The 27,435-nt window shown below is 48.1% G+C and overlaps 1 protein-coding gene across 6 annotated transcripts in view; it reads right to left on the reverse strand.

Moving 5' to 3' along the window:
- The window catches only part of TFCP2L1 (transcription factor CP2 like 1), a 62,010-nt gene that overhangs the window by 22,412 nt on the left and 12,163 nt on the right, over window positions 1-27,435 (reverse strand). For 5 of the 6 annotated variants that reach the window (XM_073807797.1, XM_073807798.1, XM_073807799.1 and 2 more), the window contains 4 exons: window positions 3,357-3,433; window positions 2,703-2,808; window positions 1,908-2,014; window positions 644-796 (listed from right to left, as the gene is read on the reverse strand). In XM_073807797.1, the coding sequence (XP_073663898.1) occupies window positions 644-796; window positions 1,908-2,014; window positions 2,703-2,808; window positions 3,357-3,433 (443 nt within the window). The remainder of the gene's footprint in view (window positions 1-643; window positions 797-1,907; window positions 2,015-2,702; window positions 2,809-3,356; window positions 3,434-27,435) is intronic. The other variant, XM_073807801.1, reaches the window with a different exon arrangement.

Below are 27,435 nucleotides of genomic sequence, written 5' to 3' on the forward strand. Positions count from 1 at the left end.
CCAGACAGATGAGGTGAGAAGCAACGGCAGGAGACTGCAGGGGGTGAGACGAGAAAGGAAAAGAAGGGAGGTACCAGGAGGCCACTGCGCAGGGGCAAGGGAAGAACATCCGCTGGGATTAACACACACACGCTACCATACGTAAAACAGATAACCAACGAGGAGCTGCTGCGCGGCACAGGGAAATACTCTGTAATAACCTCAATGGGAAAAGTATTTGAAAAAGGATAGGTACGTGTCTATGTGTAACTGAATCACTGTGCTGCACACCGGAAACTCACACGACATTGTAAACCAACAAATAAATAAATCACGTCCACGGTCAGGACCCACACGGGAGGTCTCCTAACTTGACTTCTAAGGAGAACCTGATGGGCAACCACAGAAGGTGCGGCCAAAGTGCTTGGGAGGAGAAACAAACATCTACAAGCGTGCCAATCCCACCACTCCGGTCAAGGAGAGCCGAGCCCGGCCGTCTGTGGGGAAGAAAGCAGGCAGGCTGGCTCATCAGAGCCCAGGCAGGAGCCCCGGGCTACTCATGGGGACGCCGCACTCCCTGCTGGGCCTCCGCGTTTTGGCATCGCCGTCCCAGGCAGGGCGAGGGGCCGGGTGACGGCGGATGGAGCTGGCGGGGCCGTCCTACCTTGAACACCTTGATCTGGCAGCTGGCCGAGTGCAAGTGTTCCGTGTACTCCCCATTCTCACTCTGCTTGAAGGTATCGATCTGCACCCGAAAGGGCACGCCCTTCTCGCCCCCGTGCTTCCTCGGGGTGAACTCTGTGCTGATGCAGTGCACCTGCAGGGGACGTGGGGGGCAGGTAGCCAGAAGCAGGCGAGGGTGGGCTCTGGACCGCCCCCCGCCCATGGGCTCCTCTCCAAATGGAGGTTTCCATTCCGCACGGTCAGACCCACCTCCACCTCTCCGCTCTCCCCCAGTGCTGTCCACTCTGTCGGGCCGCTGGCCGCCCCATCCCCTAACCACAGAGGGCCTGCCCTCTCACCTTTGTCCCTTGACCTTGGAGGCCCCGCCTGACCACCTAAGTCCTTGCCGTTGCTCCAGGCCCACTGACCCCAGCAGACCCCCTCACTCCCGCCCCTGAGAACTCTCCCTTGGCAAATCCCACAGACCACAGAGCAGGGACCACAGCTTAGTCCCTAAAGGCCTGGTGGCCAGGTTACTCAGGCCAGGCCAGAAGCTGGGACCACTTCTTTATTTCTCGTTAGTGCCTGTTACACAGAAGGCACTTGACGTACATTTCTTGCTATAACACTGTGATCACGTCATAATACAATTCATCTTATTGTAACAGTAAACGGTAACATTATTATAATTCTTTTAAAATGCAGTTCAAGTATTGAAACTATGCAAGGCAAAAAGATCGCTCACTTTTACTGAGCGATTACTATGAACCAGGCCTTGTGGTCATGGCTCTGTTTTCACTCTCTAATTTATAAGACAGGTGGGAAAGCCAAGAGGCTCAAAACGGGACACACAGTAAGAGAGCCAGGGGCAAGCCCGGAAGCACAGGGCCCCCACTGGGCCCTTGGCCACCTCTATCTGCCATGGTGTTTAACACAAGGCCAGGTTCACAAGCAGGTGCTTGAGAATTAAATAATTAATTTAATAACAGAAACAATTACGAAAAAAATTTTCACTTCAAATTATTTATGCTAGGCCATACTTCTTTTGTAAAAAGCTTACATACTGATAAGCAAAACCCACACAGGATGCTACAACGTCCCAAGTCCTGTGACTCTGAGACACACCCATCCACCCTTTCAGCCTCCTTTCCTGCAGCAGAGGGAAGGAGCCCATCAGGGCCCCCCGGAAGGATGGTTTCGAGAAACGGCCCAAAGGACCCCAGAGCTCCGGCTTCCCCACCGAGGGCAAGCTCCCTCCCGCTCACCTGAATGAAAGCAGATGCTCTCTTCGAAGGGTCCCACAAAAACTCAACTGCATTCAGCTGGGTCGGGCTGGCCCTGGGGTCCAAGATACCAACAGACAGTGGAATATCTGTGCACATACACACACAAAAGTGCAATCGTCAGCCACTCCCAAATATTTCGGGAAGGATTCTCATTACAGGTCCAAATTCCTTACACAATTCGACATGCCAGAAGTTCTGAAAACCAGGTTTTGCGTAACTCACTGGGCAGAAGCCTGACTTGACGCCTTTACCCCATTGTGTGGAGTCATTCTGTTTTGCTGCAGGAACATTACTCTGCTTGACTGCCTGTTGGCGGTGTGACCCGAAGCTATGGGTCTACACGCCTTACTATCATTCCAACCTCTGAGTTCCAAAACCCATCCGGGCCCAAGGGTTGTGGATAAAAGACCACGGGCCACCGCCTGAGCCCCCAGTTGCATTTCCACTGCCCCTCTCTGTGAGGCCCCCCCGGCCCTTCATCACTCATCATGACCCTTTAAGGCAGGGTCTTTCTGCAAAGCTTTCCCTGCTTCTCACTCCCTGACGGCAGGTCCTTGAATCCCGCGTGCCACCCCATCCCAGGCCCCCGGAAAAGGTGAACCGCCGAGGGTAGGCCTGGTGGCACGGTCACCTCCACCAGCTCCTGTGGGGTTTCACACAAGGCAAAAGTGCGCCAAGATGCCCTGGACAGGCCTGGGTCCGGAAGGCACCCAGGAAGGACCCCCGTGTGCCTGGAGCTCCGTCGGCCTCTCCCTCCTGGCCCGGGAGACTCACCGATGTCCAGGATGCGGTCCCCGGGCCGGCTCCACCGCCAGCCCTCCAGCTGTTGGTGCTCCGTGTACTGTAGCCGCCGGTCGTGGAACACCACGCGGATGATGCTCTGGGCGGGGGGAGGGGCAGGGGTGGCAGTAAGGGACAGCTGAGGGTGGGTCCTGAGAGGGACCCACAAGGAACCTGCCCTCAACCATCCCCAAGACAGACACACCTCCTGCCATCCAAGGCCTGGAGCTGCCTGGAGGCTTCCTCCCCGCACCCCTCCCAGAACCCCAACAATATGAATGCCAGCACGAACACAAGTGCTGCCCTTCTTTCCAGGGTTGCTAAGCGCTCTGCACACGTGGGTCCTCCACAAACCCTTCTGCACAGATGAGTAAACTGAAGCTCAGAAAAGGCTGGGAAGAGGCAAAGCCAGGCTGGAAGCCGAGTCTGTCCAACCCAGCGCCCAGTCCATCAGCCCACGCCCCTCTAGCTCCCAATGCTGCCGGCCCGCCCGAGGCCCCTTAGACAACACACTCCAGGGACCAGGAGCCCACCTCTGTCCCTGGAGCTTTCCCCAAACCTCCCAGGCACTCCCGTCACAAGCCCAGGTGCTGGGACCCCGACAGAGCACCCTCAGGAGCCCAGAAAGGGCACAGCTGGCAGCCTCACCTTCACATATTTTGTGTTCAGATCCTGAAAATCTCCCAGCTTCCGATTCTCCAGCAGTCGGATTTCATAAGACTGACCTGGAGGGGGGATAATAGGACATTTTCCATTTCTGGCTTCAAATTTGGGACTCCCCCAGCTAGAGGTCTTCTCAACACCCTCAGGGCCCACCCAGGCCTCACGGCCCCAGGGACCAAAGCAGAGAACAAAGGCCACGGACAGCTCAGATCATGCTCTGAGTTTGTCCATGCGGCCTGGAGAGGCGCCTGGGGCTCCCAAGGTAACGCGCGTGACCCCTGGAGAGAGAGAGCACCTCTACGATGTTCAAAGACATAGAATCGAAAACAACACACTTAGCGTTCAATTTACAGAACACAACTTCGTATTTCTTTTTTCTGTTTTCTTTCGGCCTCACCACGGCTTGCAGAACTTCCCTGACCAGGGATCGAACCCGTGCCCTCTGCAGTGGAAGCGCGGAGTCTTAACCACTGGACCACCAGGGAAGTCCACGACTTCATATTTCTTTATGAAGAACACCCCCTATACACTCGGATGGAGAACACAGATACTTAAATCTCCATTAAATAACTGACCGGACCCTTCCTGAGAGCAGGTTTAAAGGAACGAATAAAAGCCTGTTAAACATTGTCTCTAATTGCAGAATGAAATGCATTTTCTCAAGTTAAAAGAATTTCATGTATTTGAAAGGGTGTGGGGATTCTATTTGGGGACATGTAACCAGCACGAGCCGGTGAAAGAATGTAAATGGAGGAAACATCCGTCCATAAGAACAACCCCAAACTTTAAAGGACCTGCAAATAACCTGAAGAAAACGACACATATTTTATTGGAAAATAAAATATAGCTTGAAAAAATAGGATATGCCACATTCCCAGAGGGGAAGATCACCTAGCAAATGGTATCAACTTTTTCCAAACTAAGTAAATTCAACCACAACTCTACAACAGCTTAGCATACATCAGAGCTTCATAAAGGATGCTTTACAAATAAGAGAGAACAAATGATCTCATAATTGTTCTTGGTAAATCTAATCAAAATTTGTAAATCTTGTTCTTGGTAAATCTAATCAAAAATTTAAAAATTTTTTAAAATAATGATACACTCACAAGAAGTTACAAAAATAGTACAGAAAGGTCCTGAGTATCAACCCCAGCTTCCCCCAGTGATGGCATCTGAGGTCACTACGGTACATTATCGAAACTGACCATGGCACAGTACAATTAACTGAACTCCAGACCTCACGCAGGTTTCCCTGGGTTTTGCAGGTTTAATCCAAGTTACCACTGGATTAAAAAACTAATTTCCTGGAATAAAGACACAGACCTACTGGAGAATGGGCTTGAGGATATGGGGAGGGGGAAGGGTGAGCTGTGACAGGGCGAGAGAGAGTGGCATGGACATATACACACCAACAAATGTAAGGTAGATAGCTAGTGGGAAGCAGCCGCATGGCACAGGGATATCAGCTCTGTGCTTTGTGACCGCCTGGAGGGGTGGGATAGGGAGGGTGGGAGGGAGGGAGACGCAAGAGGGAAGAGATATGGGAACATATGCATATGTATAACTGATTCACTTTGTTATAAAGCAGAAATTAACACACCATTGTAAAGCAATTATACCCCAATAAAGATGTTTAAAAAAAAAACCAATTTCCTAAGGTTTTGTTTTAATGTGAATGACGATTCAATAGGGAAGGACTTTCTGAACCCAAAATCAATGGGAAAGAGAAATCCGATAAAGATACAGATACAGATGTAGATATATATACATCTATATCGTAAATGCAAACAGCAAACTAGGAGCAGCACAAATCCAGTGGTTAACAGCTTTAATATGTCTAGAAAAGCAATGATTAGAAAAATATTAAAACAAACAAACAAGAAAGACAAAACAAAAAAAAAGAAAAATATTAAGACTCCCTGGAGTGGGTTAAATTGTAGTCCCCCAAAAGATATGTCCATACCCTAATCTCCAGAACCTGTGAATGTTACCTTCTATTTGGAAAGAGTCTTTGCAGATGAAATTTAAGTTAAGGATCTTGAGACGAGGAATGATCCTGGTTTGTCCTGGAGGTCCCTACATCCAATGACAAGTGTCCTTATAAGAGGACACACAGGGAAAAGAGGAGGCAAGGTGACCACAGGAGCATAGATGGGATTGATGCACCCACAAGCCAAGGAATGCCCGGAGCCACCCAAAGCCGGAAGATGCAAAGAACGGATTCTCCGCTAAAGAGTCCCCACGGGGACCACAGCCCTGGAGGATTTCTGACTTCTGGTCTCCAGAACTGTGAGAGAATAAACTTCTGCTGTGTGTCAAGCCCACGTGTTTGCGGTCCTTTTGTTAAAGCAACCCCAGGAAACTAATACACTCAGTCCCCCAGTGAATAACAGAGCAGGCAGAGACTACGAAATTCAGTCATTCGTTCCAAGTATTTGCCGAGCACAGAACCACACGCCAAACGCCGTGCAATCCTGGGGACACGGCGCCGTGGGCGTGGACACGACGCTGGCTGGCTCAGAGGTGCCCACTCGGTGAAGCCCCCTGCTCAGGAAGGTGGGACCCGTCCATCCGGCTTTCGCCAGCCCGGCTGCCAGGACGAGTGAAAACCAGAAAGACACACCAGGCCCCGGCACCGCTCAGGTCGCGCTGCTGGGCACGTTCCATCAGAAGGAAAAGGCATGGACCCCAAACTCTTGGCCTGCTCACGTGCCAGTTCCTAAGGGTCTCACTGACCTGAATCGACACTTGTACCTTTCTGAAAAACCCAGATTTTTCACACGTTTCCGGGCTCCGGAGCCAACACTCCCTTGATAGCGACAGGCAATGGAGCCTCACACACCCTAAACTGGTTTTTCCAGTGTCCTCCACCTTCCCCCGGGAAGAATGCAGCCAGCTCTGGCATGAGGCCCAAGGCCCAGATGGTCATTACCGTGGGTTTACGGGCGCCCCAGGGCCCCATGAACACTGACCCCAGGCTCTGCAGGGCAAGCTCAGCTCAGGCCCGGCAGGCGACACCTCCCGTTCCGCGCAGAGCAGTCCCCGGACGTGAGCATCACAGGTGGCCACTCAGGGAACAGAGCTACTAATGTGGCTGTAGGCCCGGGGTCCCGGCCTCCTCCACCAGCAGCACAGACCTGCCCCCCTGCTTCCCCACCGCATCTCCCTTCCTCACGGAACCCCCCAGCCACTCTGCACCCGCCCTGCTCAGGCCTCAGACAGACGCCCGGCCTCCCTCCCCATTCGGCCTGCCAAGGCGCCAACACACCTCCCCAGCCCCCTCCCACCCAGCGCAGCAGCAGCATCTCCAGTGACACACGGGCTGATGAGCAAGGTCAGGACGGCTGAATTGACCCGGGGGACATGGACATCTCTCTCCTTGGCCGGCATCACCTCAGGGCATAGGTGGGAGCTGAGGAAAGCAGGCTCTGTCAAGGCACAGGGCTGTGTCTGTTTTGCTCACCACTGTACTGTTTGACGCCGGAGGGACTCGATGTTCTGCGCTAAAACTACAGGGTTGGCAAAAGCAAGACAGCCTCCCGCCCTCAAAGGGTTGGCAATCTTCTGGGGTGTCTCAAACAGAACCGGCATAAGGCGAACCCTAGAGATGATCACACTGAGTGAAGCAAGTCAGACAGAGAAACACAAATACCATATGATATCACTCATATGTGGAATCTATGAAAAGGATACAAATAAACTTATTTACAAGACAGAAATAGACCCACAGACATAGAAAACAAACGTATGGTTACCAAAGGGGACAGGTGGGGAGGGATAAATTAGGAGTTTGGGATTAACGTATACACGCTATACATAAAACAGATAACCAATGAGGACCTACTGTATGGCACAGGGACCCCTACTCAATATTCTGTGACAACCTGTAAGGGAAAAGAATCTGAAAAAGAACGGATATGCGTATAGGTATAACTGAATCACTTTGCTGTACACCTGAAACTAACACATTGTAAATCAACTGTACGCCAATATAAAAGAAAAATTAAATTTAAAAATTTTTAGAAACGAAAACAAATAAGAAACAACAGAGATCCAGAGGGGGAGGTGGGGAGGAAGGGTCTGAATAAGAAAATAACACTTGGCGATAAACTCTGAAGAGTGGGCAGGATTTCTACAGTTGAGGGAAGAATGAATGAGAAAAGTAACCCCAAGCAAAACTGTAGTCGGGAGGTGGCCCTGAGAGACGTGCCTTTAGGGAACACCTAACAGCTTCCATTCACTGGGTGCTTACCCAGCAGCAAAGTGTGCCCAGGTATTAACTCACCTGAATCAACAGTGCAGTTTAGATTATGAGCCCCACCTGACAGAAGGAAGCAGAGGCTCAGAGAGGTTGCCTGACTTGAGCAATCTCACACAGCTAATCAGTGATAGAGCCAGGAGCAGAAACTTGGCCCCAGCTAACCTGGTGGGTGTTGTCTGCTGGGCAGAAGGCTCTCTCTCAACGTCGCCTTTCTGGAAGGCATCTGGTTCCATTCTGGTTAAAGTTTGCCCCCAGCATCTGGTGGCATATAAAGCGCCCCATGAGTTCCATCCCCAGTCGAGATGGTATTTTTTTCCTCCTTCCTTCTCCCCTTTAGGACTAGAAATAAAGGGGATTCTTAGGATGACCAATTCGACTTGTTCCCTGACCCCGGATAAAGCACGTTGACTCCATTTCCTTGTCTGTAAAATCCTCTGTCTCCTACACCCTAAACAATAAGCCGGAAGGATAGCAAGAGGGAGGAGAGATGGGGATATATGTCTATGTATAGCTGATGCACTTTGTTATACAGCAGAAACAAACACACCATTGTAAAGCAACTGTACTCCAATAAAGATGTTTAAAAAACAAACAAACATGACTTTAAAAATCTGAAATAAAATGAAAAGATTTTGAACTTCTGGAAAAAAAAATAATAATCCAGAAGGATAAATAAATCACTACAGAAAATGAGAGTAAAGCCTGTTGTAATTTCAGAATTGTGAAGTGTGGGACAAGGAAAACATGTTGGTCTTAGAATCAAGGGAACAGGATAATAAATAAGTAAACAATCACTTAGTTGCCATCTAGCTCTGTGTCGGGACATTGCTAAGCCCTCGTGAGCATTATTTCATTCAGCCCTCTCAACAATCTTATGAGGAAAACCCATTATTGCTCTTGTTTTATAGATGAGGACATTAAGATCCAGAGAGGTTAAGTATCTTGTGGAAGATCAAACCCAGCTCTGCCGGGCTCCAAAGACTGGTCACTTAGCCAAGCTACTCCGCACGGTGTCTGGTGGCTTCAAAAGTTCCCTTCTGGTTCTAATATTCAGGGAATCCGTCTGTTATATTTCTCCTGAATTTCCTGATATTTGTCTTATTTCGTGACCCTGTTCCATCCGCCTAAACCCTCCCCTTTCTTTTAAGGCTCAAATTCCTAAGGCCCAGGACCTCAGTTCTCTGAACCAAGATGGGCCTTAGAAATCTGATGTATATGTGACCATTCTGTAGCATATCATTTCCTCATGATAAACGAGTCTCCCTGAAACACATGTTCCTATTCCCTTTAAAATACTCTGTATAGGGACTTCCCTGGAGGTCCAGTCGTTAGGACTCGACGCTTCCACTTCAGGGGGCACAGGTTCGATCCTGGTGGGGGAACCATGATCCCACCTTCTGCGAGACGTGGCCAAAACACAGAAAAATAAAATAAAATAAAAAAGAGAACAAGGGGATATATGTCTATGTATAGCTGATTCACTTTGTTATAAAGCAGGAACTAACACACCACTGTAAAGCAATTATACTCCAATAAAGATGTTAAAAAATAAAATAAAATACTTTGCATAGCACAGGGAACTATATTTAATATCCTGTGATAAACCATTATGAAAAAGAATGTATATATATACATATGTGCATAACTGAATCACTTTGCTGTACAGCAGAAATTAACACAACAAATTAACACAATCAAGTAGACTTCAATAAAATAATTTTTAAAGTAATAGTATAAAATACCCTGAACATATTATAAGGTGACAATAGCTAGAACCATGACATTTTTGGTATGAGGACAAATAGAACAATGTAAAAGAGCCCAGAAATAAACCTTTAGATTCCAGGAAACTTGATCTATGTAGCAGTGCTTTTAAGAAAAAGACAGACTTTTCAAGAGTGTGAGATAACCGGTTATCCGTATGGAAAAATAAATCCATACCTCACATCACACATAATAAATTAATGCTAGGTGGATGAAAACCATAAAATAAAAGCAAAATCTTAACATTTCTAAAGAAAATAGGAGACTACTTTATGACCATGGGGTAGGAAAGGATTTCTTAAACAAGAAACAAATACACAAAAGAAAAATTATGTCCTTTATAAAACATAAGAAAATCTGTGTTAAAATTTATATTGAGAAACTTCTGAAAATACCAGGGGTGCTGTTAATATTTACGCAGTCCCTATCAGTGGAAAATGACCTAGCAAACTGGGGCATATGTTCACCCTATGGAAACAGAAGAAGGTCAACAAACACATGGAAAGATGTGCCGGACGGTACAAGAAAACAGGATACGGTAAAGTAAAATAAGATACTATCTAACATCTGTCCGAGGGACAAAAATTTCGGCTCGACAGTAGCAAGTGTGGATGAGCCTGTGGAGAATGGGCTCTACGGCACTGCTGATGGAAGTGTTACACTGATATAACCATTGGGACCATAGTTTGCCTCCCCTCCCCCCCCCAAAAAGAGTTAGGCTAAGACACACAAGCCCCCCAACAAGCACACCAATTCTAGAGGCACATCCTAAGGAAGTACTTGATATGCACTGGGAGACTTAGATAAAAATCGCCCACTGTGGCATTGCTCATTGCAGTGAGAAATTGTCACCAACCTATATCCAGCCACAGGAGAAAGACACATTAATTCTATTATGGGACTTAGAACGGAAGAGCACACAGCACTTAAAATGAGCCCTCCAGAGGCATGGGTCAACATGGAGAAATCTCAGAAACATACTATTAAACAAAAAAAGGGACACAGTGATGTCTATGAGACCACTTATATAAAGTTTGGAGACAGGGAAAATACTGGTCACTTTTATGGTGAAGTATGCATAAAGGAGTAAAAATTTAAGCGTGCGCAGAGGGACCACCAACTTCACAACGATGGTTTTGCTTCTGGGAGGAAAGACAACAGGATTAGAAACAGGTAAAATCAGAAGCAAATTTGGCAAGGCTGCAAAGACCGCATTGGGCACATGAATATTTGTTCTCTTATTCTCTAGAGCATTCAGTCGATCTGAAATTAAAATACAGTTGACCCAGGCTTCCCTGGTGGTGCAGTGGTTAAGAATCCTCCTGCCAATGCAGGGAACACGGGTTCGAGCCCTGGTCCAGGAAGATCCCACATGCCGCAGAGCAACTAAGCCCATGCACCACCACTACTGAGCCTGTGCTCTAGAGCCCACAGCCCGCGAGCCACAACTACTGAGCCCGAGCGCCACAACTACTGAAGCCCGTGCCCCTAGAGCCTGTGCTCTGCTACAAGAGAAGCCACCGCAATGAGAAGTCCCTGCACCGCAACGAAGATCCAACACAGCCAAAAATAAATAAATTAAAAAAAAAAATAGTTGACCCTAGAACAACGTGGGGGTCAGGGGCGCAGACCCTCAGGGCAGATCTGCCGTTCCTCTGCGTCCCTGGGCTCCACCAACCTCGGACTGTGTAGTACTGTAGTATTTGCTATTGAAAAGAATTCAATCTCGTGTATAAGTGGACCCGCACAGTCCAAATCCATGTTGTTCAAGGGTCAACTAGTATTTCTCTCGCATGAAAAAGAATTCAATGGAGGAAGCACTCTTGGAGCTGGCTGTCATTCTGCACTGCATTCTGGTTGTGGGTTCCAACTCCCCAGCCCTGCCTTACAGGGAGGATCTCCTGGGCTCCATTGCTGAGCAACCATTGCACACCAGCCCCCTCCCCCCTCCCCTGTGCCAGTGACACGCTGGGTGCAGGACAGCCCGAGACACTAGCAGGGGTTGCATTCGCCATACGCATTCACACACCGTCCCCACCATTTTGCCACTGAAATTCAAAACCACCCGCAGTGTAACGAGCCTATTTTTTTTTATTTTATTGAAATAAATGTTGTGTTAGTTTCTGCTGTACAGCAAAGTGATGCAGTTATACATATATATATATATTCTTTTTCATATTCTTTTCCATTATGCTTTATCGCAGGACATTGAATATAGTTCCCTGTGCTCTACAGTAGGGCCTTGTTTACCCATCTTGTATATAAGTTTGTATCTGCTAATCCCAAACTCCCAATCCATCCCTCCCCCACCCCCCTCTCCCTTAGCAACCACAAGTCTGTTCTCTACATCTGTGAGTCTGTTTCACAGATAAGTTCAATTGTGTCGTAGTTTAGAATCCGCACGTAAGTGATACCACATGATATCTGTCTGTCTCTGACTTACTTCACTTTGTATGATCATCTCTAGGTCCAACCATGTTGCTGCCAATGTGAGCCTATTTTATTTAATCCACTCACTTCAACTTAATTTTTTCAAGTGCGCGTCACGTCTGCATACTTAAAATCATAATCATATACCATAATTAAATAAAGTCATGGTCAACACTACAGCTATGCAGCTGCCAGCGTTCTACAGACCCGTACGATTACCATGGGGATCTCGTTAGCACCCAGGTTTGGAGCCCAGACTCCCCTCTGGGCCCACGACTTTGTAATGGGTAAATGACTCCAAAAATGTGGACAGTATTGGTGGTTAACGCAGAGGGCTGATGTAAGTTTGAAGACACACCCAGCACACAGTGGCGCACAGGAGGTCCCCTGCTCAGAGGCTCCCCTGCGACGAGGCCATCAACAGCACAGCAGGGGAGCCCTACTGCTGGTGTGGACTTCCCACAGCCTTGACAGAGCCCTTACGGCCCTGGATTTCCTCCAGTGATCCTGTCCGGCACCCCACTAGCCCTGGAGCTGCAGAGGCCAGCAGAGCTCGGTGACCCTCTCCCACTTTAGGGCTCCAGCTTTAGCCTGTGGGGAGGGGTGTGGGCCCCTCAGCTGGGCTGAGGCTCGGTGGGGAGCCCGGGTCACCACCGGGAAGAGTGGCTTAGACTTTGTCCAAAGGGCCCTGACGCCACTCAAAGGGGGATGGAAGCTTCCCTCTTGCGCAAACTCCCACTGCCCCCCCCCCCCCGTTGACCTTCCTGCTTCCACCCCACACAGGGAGGGGCAGAATGGGGGAAGAGGGCAAGGAGCACATGGGAAAGGAAGAGAAGACTCTTTCAGGGAGGTTTTAAATAAAATGCACAAGTGCAGCTCTCTATGTGGTACCCGGCACAGGCAGGGGCTCAGCAAACCGAGCTTCCCCCCCTCTTCCCTCGTGTAACCCACAATAACCAATGTCTTCCAGCCCAGGCATCAGCAAACTTTCTCCAAGAAGGGCCGGGCAGTAACTATTTTCAGCCATGTGGACCATAAGACCCGTCACAACTCCCCAGCTTAGTCACTGTAATGAGGAAGCAGCCACAGACAGCATATGAATGAACGGGGACGGCTGGGTTCCAGTCAAACTTTTTATGGACACTGAAAGTTGAATTTTCACATAATTTTCACTCCGCCTGTTCACCTCTTCCTCCCAACTTCTTTCAGCACTTTGCAACTTTGCCTCTCAGCTTTCTTGCCTGATGGCTAAGTCAGAGCTCTCAGAAGCCAGCTACCAGTTTACCTGAACTAGATTTGCACGCACGCACACACACACACCCATAGCCCCTTGGACAGTACTAACAAGTTTTAGGTTTTTAACTGATGGCTGCAGAACCTGACATTGAATTCTCTAAAGCAAATAACAGAGCTGGAACTAGTCAGCCAAACCAAGAAGAACATGCAAAGATGTTTAACCTCTTTAGTGGTCAAAGACAGGCCAAATGAAAATAACGCGGACTTCCCTGGTGGCGCAGTGGCTAAGAATCTGCCTGCCAATGCAGGGGACACAGGTTCGAGCCCCGGTCCAGGAAGATCCCACATGCCGCAGAGCAACTAAGCCTGTGCGCCACAACTACTGAGCCCACGTGCCACAACTACTGAGCCTGCGCTCTAGAGTCCGTGCTCCGCAACAAGAGAAGCCACCGCAATGAGAAGCCCACACACTGCAACAAAGAGTAGCCCCCGCTCGCCACAACTAGAGAAAGCCCGCACGCAACAACAAAGACCCAATGCAGCCAAAAATAAATAAATTTATTTTAAAAAAAAGAGAAAAGAATGCAATGGCAGTTTCGTTTAGCAGACTGGCCAACGTTTAACAGATTGCTAACATCCCTCAAGGACAAAATGTGGGGAAATGGGTTTTCACATGTCAGAGGTGGGAGAGGGGATGTCACAGCCTTTAGACAATATCCGTCAATACTACAAACACATACAGCCTCTGACCCAACCATGCCATCTCCTGCACTCTAGTCCACAGAAGAGGGTGTGGAGAGAAGGGAACCCTCCTACACTGTTGGTGGGAATGTAAATTGGTATAGCCACTATGGAAAACAGTATGGAGGTTCCTTAAAAAACTAAAAATGGAACTACCATATGATACATCAATCCCACTCCTGGGCATGTATCCAGAGAAAACCATAATTCAAAAAGACACATGCGGGCTTCCCTGGTGGCACAGTGGTTGAGAGTCCGCCTGCCGATGCAGGGGACACGGGTTCGTGCCCCGGTCCAGGAAGATCCCACATGCCGCAGAGCGGCTGGGCCTGTGAGCCATGGCCGCTGAGCCTGCGCGTCCGGAGCCTGTGCTCCACAACGGGAGAGGCCACAACAGTGAGAGGCCCGCGTACCGCAAAAAAAAAAAAAAAAAAAAGACACATGCACCGCAATGTTCATAGCAGCACTATTTACAATAGCCAGGACATGAAAGCAACCTAAATGTCCATCAACAGAGGGGTGGATACAGAAGATGTGGCACATATATACAATGGAATATTACTCAGCCATAAAAAGGAACGAAACTGTGCCATTTGCAGAGACGTGGATGGACCTAGAGACTGTCATACAGAGTGAAGTCAGAAAGAGAAAAACAAATATCACCTAGTAACGCTTATAGGTGGAATCTAGAAAAACGATACAGGTGAACTTGCAAAGCAAAAATAGAGACACAGACGTAAAGAACAAACGTATGAATACCTACCAAGGGAGGAAGAGGGGAGGGTGGGATGAACTGGGAGGCTGGGATTGACATATATACACTACTATGTATCAAATAGATAACTAATGAGAACATACTGTTTAGCACAGGGAGCTCTACTCAATGTTCTGTGGTGACCTAAATGGGAAGGAAATCTAAAAAGGAGGGGATATATGTATATGTACACATATATGTATACATATACAGCAGAAACTAACACAACATTGTAAAGCAACTAATTATTAATTAAAAAAAAATATTTCTCTGAGGCTATTCAATGCGGCAGTACTGTTATGGCTAAAAACAAAATGAACTAAATGGCCAAAAAAAAAAGAACAAAACAAAAAATACCACACAAACAAAAAAGTGAACTATATGGTCAACTTATGTGGAAGAGCACGCGGCTGTTACAGAGATCGAGGCCTGTCCCTTAACCAGATGACACAGCATCGTGTGCCCCCGGAGATGCTGTAGCCAGGACACAAGGTCACGAACTATCCCTGCCTGAAGTACACAGCCTGAATCTAGTCATGAGGAAACATCAGGCAAACCCACATCTGGCCTGATACTCTTCAAAATGTCAACCTCGTGAAAGACAGGGTGAGGATCCTCCAGACGAAAGGACAACTAAGCACAGTGCATCGTTCTGGACTGGACCTGGAATCGGGGCAAAAAACTGCGGAAAAGGACGGTGTCAGAACCATTGGCCCAATTTAATAGGGCTGTGTGGTAGGTGAAGGTATTGTATTAAATTTCCTGAATTTGATCATGGAAATATGGTTATAGAAGAGAATGGCCTTATTTTGAGGAAATACCTGCTAAAGTAGTTAGGATAAAGGAGTATGATGTCTACAACTAACTCTCAAATGATTCAGGGAGGAAACATATATATAAAATACAGAGATAAAGGAAATGTGACAAAACATTAAATACTGATGAATCTAGTGAAGGGTGCAGAGAAGTTCATTATACTAACCTTTCGATTCTTCCACAGTTTGAAATTTAAAATCACTTTGAGGGGCTTCCCTGGTGGTGCAGTGGCTAAGAATCTGCCTGCCAATGCAGGGGACCTGGGTTCGAGCTCTGGTCCAGGAAGATCCCACATGCCGTGGAGCAACTAAGCCCGTGCGCCACACTACTGAGCCTGCGCCCTAGAGCCTGTGCTCCGCAACAAGAGAAGCCACCGCAATAAGAAGCCTGTGCACCGCAACGATGAGTAGCCCCTGCTCGCTGCAACTAGAGAAAGCCCTCGCGCAGCAATGAAGACCCAACGCAGCCAAAAATAAATAAAATAAATTTTTTTAAAAAATCACTTTGAAAAAGTTAAGAGTTAAAAAATAATTTTAAAATTAAGATTATATATGTAAAGGACCTACTGTAGAGCACAGGGAACGATGCTCACTATTTTGTAATAATCTATAAGGGAAAAGAATCTGAAGAAGAATATATATATATATATATATACACACACACACACACACACACACACACACACACACACACACACAAGAATGTATATATATGTATTACTGAATCTCTGTCCTGTACACCTGAAACTAATATGATATTGTAAATCAACTATACTTCAATAAAAAAGATTATATATGTATAAAGTAAGCTACAAGGATATATTGTACACCGCAGGGAATATAGCCAATATTTTATAATAACTGTAGATGGAGTATAGCCTTTAAAAACTGTGAATCACTATACTGTACACCTGTAACTTATATACTACTGTACATCAACTATACTTAAAAAAAGACAGTGGAAACCAAAAAAAAAAAAAAATTAAGCAGATCTAGATCCACAATAGACAGAAAAAATCCAACACACACACACACACACACACACACACACACACACACACACACGAGTGGGAAAAAAACAAGTCACTGAATAATATGTACACAATGATTATACTTTTATTTTAAAATGTTACAGTACGTATATCCCTATATTTGTGAGCCAAATATATGGAACTAATAATGCATAGAGAAGGACCCTTCCCTCTTAAATTGTATACATCTTCAGCAGTAACTAGGAATATATTCCACGTGACTTTGAAAAAACGACACAAAGAAAAGAGGGAGTAGTGCCTCATACTGTCCCAAGCACATAACAGATGACCACAGTGACGATGGTTGGCATTTTTTAGTTCTAGCAGCAGGCTGGTACTCAAAAGCCAATCAGACAGGGGGGCATTTGGGGAAAGCAGTTCTTTGTCCCTTAAACAGACCACCAGACACAGGCAGACGAGGTCAGACCCGCAGGTCTCTCTGGGCGGCCACCGGAGAACCTGCCTTCCAGGATCCCTGTGTCCATTTTGGGGGTAAGGACACCCTGGCCCAGGGAGTTGCTGATGTGCCCGAGGTGACACCGAAGTTAGTGGCGAAGACTTGGTGGCCTGTGGCCTGGCCCAGGACGGGCGGCGGGGAGGAGAGCGGGGTCAGGGCAGACACACTGGGGTAGAGTCAGACCCTCCCAAGTCCTGGGCAAGTTCTCGAACCTCTTTGTACATCACTCTCTACATGTGCAAAATGTTCTTGCGGTTTGTGGGGAGGAAATGAGATCATGCACCTGCAGCCTGGCAGGGAGGAAGGGCTCAACAAGTGCCCATCGCAACTACCACCTCCCACCAACAAGCGCAGAGCCTCCCCTGGGGCCCAGCCACTGTCCTGGGTGCCACATGCCCTCCCCACTGCTCCAGCACTGAGCAGCCTGGCTGCCCAAGGCCATTCAAGGTCACCCAGTCCCAGGAAGCCCAGCTGGAACAAGCCCCCAGGCTACCTGACTCTCTTCCGGACTCTCTGGGGGAGGGGGTGCCCAGGGCAGACAGACACACCCCCGCCCTGCCAGCCACCTGCCCCGGGGCCGTGCCCACCGGGTGCCCCTGCAGCGTAGCTCTGGCCAGCCAGTGGAACCAGCGCAGGGCCTCCTGCCCGGATCACCGCGTTCCCAAGAACAGGAGGCAACTGCCCGGGCCGGCCAAGATTTACAGGTTGTTTACTTTCCAACAGTTACTGCTTTGGGTAATTAATGTCACATAAAACATAATGGAAGCCATCGTTACCTCTCAGGGAACGGACGGCTGGACGCCAGCAGTCCCAAGATAATAGCAGACGGGGAAAACGCAAGGCCACAGTGTCTTCAGCAAGGGTAGTCTGTCTTGTCACTCGCGTACGTGGGGTCTCGGGCAAGTGTGTAACACAGAGCGCTCACACACAAGGCTTTGGTCCAAAGCCACACACCCAAGTCCTGATCCAGACGGCCCATCACCTGTGTGACCTTGAGCCTTAACCTCCTCGCGGCCACCTACAAAGGCCAGGGACTAGGCTCCGTGCCTGGTATACAGCGAGTCCCCAATAAACACTTAGAAGACAGTAAATATGTGTGTGCCTGTACCACAGCAGAAGAGGACATCGTATCCTGGAGACCCTTCGAGAAGGGGTTGTTTCCGGGGCGGGGGCCCGGAGAACATAAGATGCTCAGCTTGTGGTAAGCATCTTGCAGTGCCATAAGTGGGGAAACGCTCAAAAAGAGGATGGAGGTGTGTCACAGCGTCGTAAGAGCCAATCTGAAGGATCTCCCAACAGCCACAACTGGAACAATTTCAGAAACAAAATAGATAACAGTAGTGTTGAATTTCAACACAGAGAATAAAATAAATTTCCACTAGTCTATACTGAGATAATAAATAGGTGAATAAATAAATTAGTGGTAGAGGAGAGAAAGCTCTTTCTTACAGTAGCATTTCAATTACTAGACGTAGAAAGAGTTATCTCCTCCTCCCCAGAATGTTTATTAGTTACAAAGGGGAACGTTGTAACTGTGCAGCAGAGAAGCCTGGCAGACACTCCTCAATCATTAAGGTTAATGCCATCAGCAGCAAGACATATCGGTGTCACGATCCCCCAGTATGGGCATCATGTCACTTCAACCCCAAAAGGCAATAATCTCAACATCATCATCTAAAAACATCAGACAAACCCAGATTGAGGGGCACGCTACAAAATAATCGGTAACCACTTCTTAAGCCTGAAGGTCATGGAAGAAGAAGAAAGTCTGGGAAATTATCACAGATTGGAGGAGATATAACAACAAAATGCCATGTGGGATCCTGGATTGGAACCCAGAACAGAAACAGGACAATCGTGGAGGAACAGATAAAATTCAAATGAAGACACAGAAGAGGTAACAGAATCATGCCCATGCAATTGCCTGGTTTCAATCACCGTACCGTGTTTATACAAGATGTTCACGTTATGAAAAGATGGGTAAAAGGTAAGCAGGAACTAGCAGTAGTACTAGTTCTAATTTAGACTAAGTCTCAATTAGTCTCTCCTTGTTCCCCAAAATGCAAAAATGCTCCTATCCTCCAGCCCCACCCAGAACTGGGGAATGGTAGACCTAACTGGGATCCACGCTCGTACGCACTGCTGGCTGATTCCGAATCCGGGGTGTCTAGACCCCTAGACACTTGATTAGCATCTTCTAAAATTGTTTGATTTGCTCTCAGTACTAGGAATGGTTCTCTCTTTTCCCTGTTTCATTCTACGCTTGGTTGTTGCTGGTTCACAGGAAATTCACTACTTTCTACACGATGAACTTTTATCCAGCCACCTTGCTAAACTGAATCCTTAATCTATGAAAATGAATAACGTGAAACTGCAGATCGGCAACCCGTTACGACTTACACTTTGTTATAAAGCAGAAACTAACACACCATTGTAAAGCAATTATACCCCAATAAAGATGTTTAAAGAAATAAATAAATAAAAAATAAAATGCAGCAATTACTTATGAAAAAAAACAAAACAAAATGGTAACTGCATTCGGTTCAACCTAATACCATGGTCCTTGCAGCTCCATACGCAAAAGAGCAGGAGAAAAATGGGCGATGGACATAAACTGCTGGTTTTTTAAAAAGTAAAAGGAATGCAAAGGGCTTGTCTCAGTTTCACTCATTTTCTCATGATGGAAAAGAAGGAAATGCAAATCAGAATCAGGAGCTTATTTTCTGTGCCTCTTAGAAAAGATTCAAAAGGCTGATAATATAGAGTCCAGGTAAGGATGTGGAGAAACAGGTACCCTCCTACACAGGTGGGAGGGGTGTACACAGGTAAGTTAGTAGCACAAAGGACAGCACAGGGTAGAAAAGCAAATCTCTAAGATAAGGTCAGAACTGTGACTCACTCGGGCATCTCCCTCCATGCTCAGCCCAGCAGGAACCATGTGCCGTGGCTAGGGCTGTTCACAGGCTCGCAGGCCCTTGATCTTGAAAGTGGGAGCCAGACCCTCCCGGTCGATCATATTCCAACCACCACTGTCTGGCCCCGGGCAGCCCCGTTTTCGGTCTCGGCCTCTGGTACGTGGAGGACACCCTGGGGCAGTCACTGTGGGGCAGACTGGGCTTGTCAGGGCAGCCCCAAGGCAGCCGAAGCCTCCCCCCAGGCCACCCAGGAGAGTAGGCACCTGGGGACCATCTCAGGGAAGTGCTCCATCGTCAGGTTCTGTTTAGAGCGGACAAAGGGCAAGGGCGGGGGGCGGGGGGGGGCAGCCACACTGATGCAGCTCTCGGGTGAGCATCTGATCTACCCTCCTGGAACCAGGGGATGGGCGCAGCAGCCCCTCTGGGGGGGTGGGCTGAGGACCTGTGATCCAGGGGCGTCTGGCGGCTTCACCGTCTGCCTTCTGGCCATGGACACAGGGAAGCTGGTGGGCACAGAGAGCATAAGGCAGACAGACCCTCAGAGCATCCTCACAGCGCTGGAGCCTCTCTGGCTTCAGTTTGCTCCTGGGACCCAGCAGCAATCCTGCCTTGAGGTCACCTGCTCTGTTGAGGCCGGCAAATGGCTGAAGAGGCCTCCATCACCCCACCCTTTATTCCATCAAAACGATGGGCGATAAAAAGCGCTAGATGTGGAGAAACTGGAACCCTCCTCTACTGCTGGTACAATGTAAACTCGTGCAGCTGCCTTGGAAAATAGCCCGGCAGGCCCTCATAAAGCTAAACGCACGGTAGCCATAGGACCCAGAAATGCCTCTCCTAAGTGCATACACGTGAGAAATAAAAACACAGGTCCACACAAAAACTTGCACCTGAAGATTCATAGCAGTACATCCATCATAGCCCAAAAGTGGAAACCACCCAAATGTCTATCCACTAAAGAGTAAATAAAATGAGGTACGTTCACACAATGGAATATTATTCAGCAGCAGAAAGGAAGGAAGTTCTGATACATGCTACGTTGTGGATAGCCCTTGAAATCATTATCCTAAGTAAAAGAAGTCAGTCCCACAAGACCACCCTTTGCATGAGACCGATTCAATTAAATGCGAGAATAGGCAAATTCATAGATGGAAAGCAGGTTAGTGGTTGCCTAGGGCTTGGAGAGTGGGGGGACGGCAGGTGGAGAGGAAGAAAATGAAGACTGACTGCCACTAGGTGCAGAGTTGCTTTTAGGGGGACAAAAATGCTCTAAAATTAGTTGTGGTGACGGTTTAACAAATTTAACTGACTAAACTAAAAAACAATGAATTGTACACTTAAACAGGTATGTGAATGTATATGGTATGTGCATTGCATTCTAAGACAACTTTAAAAAGAGAGAGAGACCAGGGCTTCCCTGGTGGCGCAGTGGTTGAGAGTCCGCCTGCCGATGCAGGGTACATGGGTTCGTGCCCCGGTCCGGGAAGATCCCACATGCCACGGAGCGGCTGGGCCCGTGAGCCATGGCCGCTGAGCCTGCGCGTCCGGAGCCTGTGCTCCGCAACAGGAGAGGCCACAACAGTGAGAGGCCCGCGTACCGCAAAAGAAACAAAAAAGAGAGAGACCAGATGGAAATCCCACTCTGTCACCTGAGGCAAGTCACACAGCCTCTCCAGGCCTCCATTTACCACCTATATGATACAGGGGGGTGGGATGCGGGGTGGACAGGCTAGATCAGAGCTTCTCAAAATGTTCATAAATCACCTGGTCACTTGCAGGAAAATGCAGGATCTGATTTAGGTGTCCTGCAGCAGACCCCAGATTCTGCATTTCTAACCAGCTTTCAGGAGACACTGGTCCATGGACATTTTCAGTAGCAGGACAGCAGAGATGGCATCTTAGGCCCCCTCCAGCCCTAATACTTAGGAATCTCCGGTCCACCTCTGTGAATTCCCAGAGCATGTATGGTCTCTCCTTCCCATTCAAGACAAATAGGGTCCCCTAACCATCCAATGGAAGTGACTGGGAACTGGTCACTGGATGGAGACCACGTGTTCTCCACATAAGGAAGGTCAAGAACCTCCCAAGTCTGCCTGAGCACAGAGCAACTGGCTGGGCACAAGGGAGTCCCCGACCTGCAGAGCACAGAGCCATGAGTGGGGCAGGGCCCACCCTGTCCTCGCAAGGTCCGGGTCTCTCTTTCTGGAAGAGGTGGAGAACAGCAGTATACTCAAGGCAGTGGCTCTCAAACCCAAGAATACCTAAGCATCGATCACAGGTGTGCCTGGCGAAAACGGATCCCTGCCCCTCCCAGCTCTAACACGGAAGGAAGCACACACTCCAGGAGACTGATGCTGGCGGTCTGAGGCCCAAACACTGCCCCAGAGCCACCCTGGAGAGAAGATAGGGTTGCTCTCTAAGAGACCGTCAGAAATGCACTCCACACGCTGATAAGTCAGGTCCACCCTCCAGACCTCTCTTTCCCCATCAGGAAAGGGGCAAAGTAGAAGGGGGGAAGGGAGGCCAGCTGTCCACCTCTGGCCTCCAACCAAGTCAACACCAATCCACCCAAACGATAGGTTTCCTTGCTGGAGGTCCTTGCAAGGAAGAGTATCCCATGGGGAACTGTGAGAGGGACACAGAGTCTGGAGAAGAATGAGGTAGGGACACCAGCTCTTAACTGACACAAAGAAGCATTTCCCCCTCTCCCTGTGGCCTCGACAGACTCCAGATCTGTCCGGCCCGGGGCTCACGCCTGCCCTGGGAACATTCCACCTTTCCTCTGGGCTTCTTCCTCTTCTTGGGAAAGGAAGGGGTTGGACAGATCACGGTACCTACTCGTGTACAGCAGTTCCTTTAAAACAAGACACAAAACCCCTTCCTCATTCAGAGCAGAGAATCTGTACACGTTTTTTTTAATTGAAGTATAGTTGATTTACAATATTTTGTGAGTTTCTGCAGTACAGCAAAGTGATTCAGTTATACATATATCTATTCTTTTTTTTTTCTCTTTTTTTTTTTTGCTGTATGCAGGCCTCTCACTGTTGTGGCCTCTCCCGTTGCGGAGCACAGGCTCCGGACGCGCAGGCTCAGCGGCCATGGCTCATGGCCCAGTCGCTCTGCGGCACGTGGGATCCTCCCGGACCCGGGCACGAACCCGCGTCCCCGCATCAGCAGGCGGACTCTCAACCACTGCGCCACCAGGGAAGCCCTTATATATCTATTCTTTTTCAGATTCTTTTCCAATATGGTTTATTACAAAATACTGAATATAGTTCCCTGTGCTAGACAGTAGGTCCCTAGTGTTTACGTATTTTATATATAGTAGTTTGTATCTGCTAATCTCAAACTGCTAATTTATCCCTCTCCTCCCCTCCTTTCCGCTTTGGTACCCATATGTTTGGTTTAGACACATTCTTCTAAGTAGTGATTCTAACCATAGTTCAGTGGTCCCTGAAACCTAACTCAGGAGCTGATTTACACAGAGCAAAGTGGGCCCATCTACTCCTGACCTTCCTTCCTGCCCCCTTCCCTCCAGTCAGCCAAATTTGGTGGCAGAAGGGAAATAACATTTTTTGAGACCCACTTATAGACCTGGCACTTAAATTATCTTCCCAATGGATAAACAACAAGGTCCTCCTGTATAACACAGAGAACTATATTCAATAGCCTATGATAAACCATAATGGAAAAGAATATTTTAAAAAAGAATGTATATATTAATATAACTGAATCACTTTGTTGTACAGCAGTAATTAACACAACATTGTAAATCAACTGCATTTCAATAAAAAAAGTTTTTTTAATTATCTTCCCACAATGCCATACAAAGTATAACCCTTCCTACCTGTGCAGTGACCAGAGTGAAGTCAATTAAACCTGATACCACCTCCCCCAAACTGATGGTCTGTCCTGGTGGCCAGGCCCATGTTTGATTTAGGAGTACGACACTCAAGGCTCCAGGCAGGCAGCTGTAGCCCCCAAGCCACTGACCAGGGGCAGAGCTGCTCTGATCAGAAGTGTTCCTATGAAGTTGTCCAAATTATGGGCACCAAGCGCAAGTGCATTTGATTTTCCCCTGGAAATTTTGGTGGGTGCTGCTTTGACTATTTTTACAGTAAAAAGCCAAGGTACTTTGGTGGGGGGTGGGGGGTGACAGGAATCAAACTAGCCAAAAGCGCTTTTGAAGAGTGTGTCGTCAGTTAGCAGATTACACTCGTTCCAGAAGCCCTCAAGTCCACTGCAGCAGGGGAAAGTCCTTGGACGTTACAAACTGTTTCTGAATGCTTGGAAGCACTTAATAAAGATGCAACTAGGTCCACCTTTGCACCTTGACTGAGAATAGAAAGCAGGTCCCCCAAAATTTCATTCCATGGAGTGATGATGGCTCGTCTGGAAGGCCAGACAGTCACTGGCAGAGGCATCAAAATCCTTCCAGTCCCAGGACTTCCCTTAAAAGTGGTTAAGACTCCATGCTCCCAATGCAGGGGGCCCGGTTTCGATCCCTGGTCAGGGAACTAGATCTCACATGCATGCCGCAACTAAGAGTTCACATGCTGCAACTAAGGAGCATGCCTGCTGCAACTAAGACCCAGTGCAACCAAATAAATATTAAAAAAAAGTCCTTCCAGTCCCAAGTGACTGGGGCCCAAAACATCACAAAGATGTCTCAGAAGAATGTAGAACGTATTCTAAAGGGACGGAAAGGATGGGAGAGAGGAAAAAACACAGAAAGAGCTGGAAAACTTCACAGAAAGGGAACGGGAGGGCAATGATACAGCAAGTCAGCTAAAACCTCTGAAGATGATAATCTCACCTGCTCTCTTGAGCGATTACATGAATGATGGCAACTTGGCATCAGCCAAAAGAGTGAGTCAGAAAACGCAGACCGGGCTTCCCTGGTGGCGCAGTGGTTGAGAGTCCGCCTGCCGATGCAGGGGACACAGGTTTGTGCCCCGGTCCGGGAAGATCCCACATGCCGCGGAGCGGCTGGGCCCGTGAGCCGTGGCCGCTGAGGCTGTGCATCCAGAGCCTGTGCTCCGTGACAGAAGGGGCCACAGCAATGAGAGGCCCGCGTACCGCAAAAAAAAAAAAAAAATCTAAAAGAAATATAATAAAATAAATAAAGAAAACGCAGACCAAGGTCATCGGTCACAGGTCATTCTGAAGAGACTCAGTGATGCTATTAACTTAAATATTTCCTTAAAAAATCTTGAGAGGGGTTTCCCTGGTGGCGCAGTGGTTGAGAATCCGCCTGCCAATGCAGGGGACACAGGTTCGATCCCTGGTCCGGGAAGATCCCACATGCCACGGAGCAACTAAGCCCATGCGCCACAACTACGGAGCCTGCGCCCTAGGGCCCGTGAGTCACAACTACTGAGCCCGCGTGGAGCAACTACTGAAGCCTGCATGCCTGGAACCCATGCTCCACAACAAGAGAAGCCACCACAATGAGAAGCCCGCGCACCACAACGAAGAGTGGCCCCCGCTCACTGCAACCAGAGAGAAAGCCCGTGAACAGCAACGAAGACCCAACGAAGCCAAAAATTAATTAATTAATTAATTTTAAAAAAGAATATATGTATATATATGTACAGCTGAATCACTTTGCTGTACAGCAAAATTTAACACAACATTGTAAATCAACTATACTTCAATTAGGGGGAAAAAAAGGAAAGAGAGTTTGTTGATGGTTGTAGAGCCTGAGAGAAAGCTCAATCGGAAGGGGGGAAAACACTCACAAGTAAAAATGGCTGACTTAGAATGAGGAATCCAGGGAATTCCCTGGCGGTCCAGGGTTAGGACTCTGCGCTCTCACTGCCAAGGGCGTGGGTTCAACCCCTGGTCGGGGAACTAAGATCCCACAAGCTGCGGGACAAGGCCAAAAGAAATTTTTAAAACAGAATAGGAAATCCAGCTTTTCCCAAGTGGCCCCTTTGTGCCTGTCACTCAACCTGCAGCCCAAGGCAGGGCCCAAGAAGGTCCGGTAGTTTTAAATGAACCATGGGCTTCTGATGCCTTGACATCTGGAGCCCTGTGAACCCTGGGTAGGGTGCCCCTCCCAGGGCTGGCCAATTCTTAGGGATAGTCAATGACTAGCCTAGGGTATGCTTTTCATATGCAAACTAACCTAGAGTCCATACTCCAGTCCATCCCCTGCTCTATCAGGTTTTCACAGAACGTCACACTCCACCAGTCCCCTGCCCTAATCACTCCAGAGCTGGGTGGGTACCAGACACCTAGGGACAGCCTTTCTGCCCCAGAGCCAATTCTAAACCTGCTTTCTCTGCCTCACCCATTCCTTCCCCTAGAGACCACCAGAAAGGGTCTCGCCCAGATTCTCCCCTCATTCCCTCTGCCTCCTGACTGACCCTGGTGCCTCTCCCTAAGGCCCTCCACGTGGGAACCATGAGTAACAAACTGTCTTTCTCATGGTAATGTCTCCTTATCTTTTGGCCTCACAATGCCTGAAAAATAATAAAACCTCCATTGAAAACAGATCGGGACATCCCTGCGTCATCAGGTCCCCAGGGGAGCAAAAGGAAAAGCACAGTGATTCAGGGTAATGTGGAGGCTGGATTCAGATTCACAGCAGCCAACCTCTGAACACATACCAGCACGGCAGGACAGCTGATGTGTCTTCTCTTTAAATTAATCCTGATGGAGGTCAACTCTATTTAATGTGTGGCTTCACTGATGCTGCATTTGTTCTCATATTATAATTTCTAATATAGTGTTTCTGGAGGTCTATGAAGAAATGTTGCCTGCCATCAGTAAACAAAGGATGTTGCAGCCTCAGCCGCTGCAGTCACCCCCCAATAATGCACCCCGAGGAAACTCAGGGTGAGAAAGTATAGGATACTGACCCTAGGTAGCTAAGGTGCATACCAAAGGAATGATTTCAATCAGCCCAGACTCTTGCATCTTCCCATACATAGAAAAGCGTTAAATTCCTTACCTTGAGCTGTCTGGTTTTCTTTAATTTTTAACATAATTCTTTTTTTTTTTTTTTTTTTCTGCACCACACAGCTTGCAGGTTCTCCGTTCCCTGACCAGGGATGGAACCTGGGGCCCTGGCAGTGAGAGCACTGAGTCCTAACCATTGGACCACCAGGGAATCCCCTTACATAATTCTTAAGAATATGTCATTCCTAGTTCATTGGACCCCGTGGAATTAGATTGTCTAAGTATTCTATCTTAATTTAATTAAATAGTCCACCATTGCTTAAAGCATAACTGACATGTGACACGACCAGGAGACCTTTGAAACATTAAAAATCATTTCTCTATGCTGAGCTGTGATAAGAAATCTGTACAAGGAAGCTCCTATTTATTTCAATAAATGTCGGTCTTAAAAACAAAGAAATAGGGACTTCCCTGGTGGCACAGTGGTTAAGAATCCGCCTGCTAATGCAGGGGACACGGGTTCGAGCCTTGGTCCGGGAAGATCCCATATGCCGTGGAGCAACTAAGCCCCTGTGCCACAACTACTGAGCCTGCGCTCTAGAGCCCATGAGCCACAACTACTGAGCCCTCGTGCCACAACTACTGAAGCCCGTGCGCCTAGAGCCCGTGCTCCGCAACAAGAGAAGCCACCACAATGAGAAGCCCACGCACTGCAATGAAGAGTAACCCCCATGCGCCGCAACTAGAGAAA

Source organism: Tursiops truncatus, chromosome 7 (genome assembly GCF_011762595.2).
Source record: "Tursiops truncatus isolate mTurTru1 chromosome 7, mTurTru1.mat.Y, whole genome shotgun sequence".
Taxonomy (NCBI): Eukaryota; Metazoa; Chordata; class Mammalia; order Artiodactyla; family Delphinidae; genus Tursiops; species Tursiops truncatus.